General features: G+C 38.4%; 1 protein-coding gene across 1 annotated transcript; it reads left to right on the plus strand.

The window, feature by feature from the left end:
• The first annotated feature begins 1,210 nt into the window (after positions 1–1,210).
• On the plus strand, positions 1,211–2,709 carry LOC133698971 (uncharacterized). Its single transcript, XM_062122082.1, has 2 exons — positions 1,211–2,078; positions 2,210–2,709. The coding sequence occupies exon 1, from the start codon at positions 1,518–1,520 to the stop codon at positions 2,052–2,054; it is 537 nt and encodes a 178-aa protein (XP_061978066.1). The 5' UTR covers positions 1,211–1,517; the 3' UTR covers positions 2,055–2,078; positions 2,210–2,709.
• Positions 2,710–3,661: the final 952 nt, after the last annotated feature.

Genomic DNA, 3,661 nt, shown 5'->3' on the forward strand with positions numbered 1-3,661 from the left:
TAGCATTAATAGTTGCTGGATTTTGTGATACAAAGTTGAGAAAAGAAGGTCACAACATCAAAACCACATCCAAAATGGACCGTTCTCCATACTTCACATGCTGCCCACTAACATCTACATCCAAACCATTTAATGGATGGGCCACACTTTAGATGGGACACTTGAAGTCTTTTTTTTGTAGTAGGAAAAATATTTTTGAAATATTTTTTTAATGTTTTGATATTAAAAAAAAAAATTTAAAATAAAAAAATATTATTTTAATATATTTCAGAAAAAAATACTTTATAACAGGATATAGTTTTAACTAGTTTTTTCTGGTAGCAAATCTCAACGTGGGCTCACAAATGGATTGGTCAAAGTGAAATTATGGATGAATCACATCATTCGTAGAAAATCACTCTCAAGAGGAGAGGATCATGCATTGTGAGAGATCTTCTCACTTGTCGTGATGGGATTTTTGAATTTTATTGTTTCACTTAAAAAAAACCTCTCAAGTCTTGACCACCACGAGCAAAAGAATCCAAACAATCACAGTCTGGTTTTTCCAATATATATATATATACATGAATAAACATAACCTAGCAACACGATTATAAAAAGCTAAGATCAGGTATGCGCCTCATAGCGGGGTGAATTGTCCTTCGACACAAGGGCAAGTAGACAATTTACCATCTCTTTGGTCGAAGCACTTCTCAAAACTAAAAATCTACAGTAGAAATAGAGTAAAAGAAGTCCACCACAACCTCACTTTTCAATGAAAGCCACAATCCACATGATCTCGTTTTGGGATGCAGAAAGATCACGGCCCCTTTTCTCAAAAGAAGATTTCTCTAAGCCCTAACTCACCCCATACCCAGCTCACTCCGAGCCTTGCCAGTTGCCACTCTCTCCCAAAACGACCCCACCTAGCAGTCTCTCCACCTAATCCCTCTGGCTAGTTCAGTCAGTCGTATCTTGCCAAATTTCAAATCTTGATTGACACGCATGTCTTGGATCACCCCTCCGCAGAAGGGTCTGTCTTGTCGTAGCTTACTCGGCAGTCCCGATCATGTATGTACTAACATGCGTTGCCCTTACCCATGAGCTCCCCCGGCCTTGCAAGCCGAACTCAAAATTATCGAACTTGGTGAATGCAAGGGGGGGGGGGGGGGGAGGGGGAGGGTCCCCGTATGATGGATCCAAAAGGCAAAGTACAGAGTGAGGTGCAATTATTAAAGCCATGAATTTCATCCTAAGCAAGTGAGAAAAGAGACTACATAATTAAAAAAAAAACATCATTTGTACATAATCCACTTTAAGTGACCGATTCTCACTGTTATTGTGTTAGATAACAAAAGGAAAAAAAAAAAAAAGGCCCTTCTCTTTCACCTTTCTTTATCTCTTTCTCTTTCTCTCTTTCTCTTCATATATTGATCCCCCTCAATTTCTACAGAGCTCTCCTTTCTTATTCTCTCTCTCAAATATGAAAGACTCGTAGCGAGAGAGAGAGTGGTAGAATCACACAGAAAGTACTAGCCATGAAGGACACCATAAGGTGTTGTATCTCTTGCATTCTACCATGCGGAGCTCTTGATGTAATCAGAATAGTACACTCTAATGGTCGTGTAGAAGAGATCAGTGGAACAGTCCGAGCTTGTGAGATCATGAAAGCATATCCAAAACATATCTTGAAAAAGCCATCTGCACCATCTGATGATGGGGTTGTTCCAAAGATTGTTATAGTCCCACCAGATGCAGAGCTACAACGTGGAAAGATTTACTTTTTGATGCCAGCTCCACCAGCACAGGAATCCAAGAGTTCTCGATCATCAAGAGGTTCCGGTACGAGAAAGAAAAGAAGAGAGATAAGCAATAATAACAGAAGTGAAAGCAACAACTCGACCCATCACGGTACCGACTCCATTTCAATGACAACAAACCTTCTCATTTCTGATCAGTATTTGAGTGAGATTCTATCGGAAAAGATATCAACCCAGAGAGATCGAAGAAGAGGCCGTGTTGGTGTGTGGAGACCCCATTTAGAAAGCATATCAGAGGCACCATATGATGCATAAATAAAAGAGTCCGGCTCATGTCAAGTTATATCAAATTCTTGTTTACTTTTTTCTCTTTGTGATTCATTTTAGAGGTTCTTTTAATTTTCACTAGGGCTCATCAGGAAGTTTCTTCTCATTCAAATTTTATTTTCTTTCATTTTTCTTCTTTCTAGTGTATATAGAGGCATATAGAGAAAAACAAAAATAATGCAAAAGCTGGGGAGTCAAAGTTTGGAAATTGTGGAGACAAGATGATCATCCAGAACAGCCGTGGTGGGATTTTAATTTGTATCATCATATGTTTTAAGGCTGTATGTAGTTGCTTTGAACTTCATTGAAGTTCGGGTTTCAAGAGCCACACAGGCAATTCATGGAAGCTATAGTTTTGCAATCTTGGAAGATCACAAGCTCTTAAGAGGTGCAAGCAAATGTTCTGTAAGTTCAGTTTTGCCGTTGTTGATGGATAGAGATCCCACTTCTACTGTGCATTTTACCAATCAGATTCGGAGAATGATCGAGATATATATGATGATTATTACACTACAATTGGAATTCTATAGTCACTGCCCATCATCTTGTTGAATTGTTCTTGCCTTTCAATCTTCAATAAAGGAAAAATGTAAATGGAGCTCAAATTGTTCTTCAAATTAACACCAAGTGTTTTTGTGTGTGACATGATGCTTGCATCATTCTCAATAAGTGGGCATAAAGCAATAAATGTAATAGGAGTATTAATTCCTTTTATTTCTAGAGCATAAACTATTATTATTCGAGAGAATACATAATGTCACGACACCATCCATAAATAATTCTATTGTGCTGTAAGAGCTAAACATGTTCCAATTCACGGATTTAAAAACGGCCGATTTAGCTGGGCTCTCAACTGCATATAATAAATAATGTTAGGTTAATTAATTAATTAACTAGTTGTGTTAATTACAATTGATTCCGATTTTCCAACCACTCGTGTGTCCTTTTTTTATATATATATAATGAAAAGTAGCCATTTTTCATCCATAAATCCAGGGATTTAGCAAGCAAAATATACATATATTCCTCCTCTGTGTTACTGGCTTGCTGGGCCCTATTATCAAGTGATGCAATGGAAGAGGCAGTGCAAGATTCAACCTGAAATTATGTGTTGATTATTGATATTAGATCATGACTCGATCGAGATCATCGATGAAGGAAACTCCTTGTTTCCCTTCTGAAAGATGCGGGTTGAGGGTAGAGTCCCAGAGCTTGCCCATCGGCTTCGATGGAGGTCGTACCCATGGTGTACATTCCCTGTAATCAAAGTGACTTTGAGGTGGATGTCCCCACAAAACTTTCCACCGTTGAATAATTAGTAAGGCACTTCTATCTAGCTTTCACTAACAAGTGGGCTTGCTAGCTGGGGCATGTCTTTACGCATTTTGTTCTCTCAGAGATGATGATGATGATGACTATTAGATGGTGCCACCAGCATCTGTAAAGGTAATTTACAGTATATTTTGACCTCTGTATTGGCTGGATAGCCTTTGAGCAAGCCCATGTTCAAAATCCTAAGCAAATATTTTGCGAGTCCCACCATCTGGGACCGAAGAAAAGAGGACAGGGCTTTGATATCATTGGAATTTTAATCT

The sequence above is a fragment of the Populus nigra genome, chromosome 7, assembly GCF_951802175.1.
Source record: "Populus nigra chromosome 7, ddPopNigr1.1, whole genome shotgun sequence".
Taxonomy (NCBI): domain Eukaryota; kingdom Viridiplantae; phylum Streptophyta; class Magnoliopsida; order Malpighiales; family Salicaceae; genus Populus; species Populus nigra.

What these genes read in the sequence shown, in the direction of transcription:
- LOC133698971 (XM_062122082.1), top strand. Translation starts at nt 1,518, where the DNA reads ATGAAGGACACCATAAGGTGTTGTATCTCTTGCATTCTACCATGCGGA.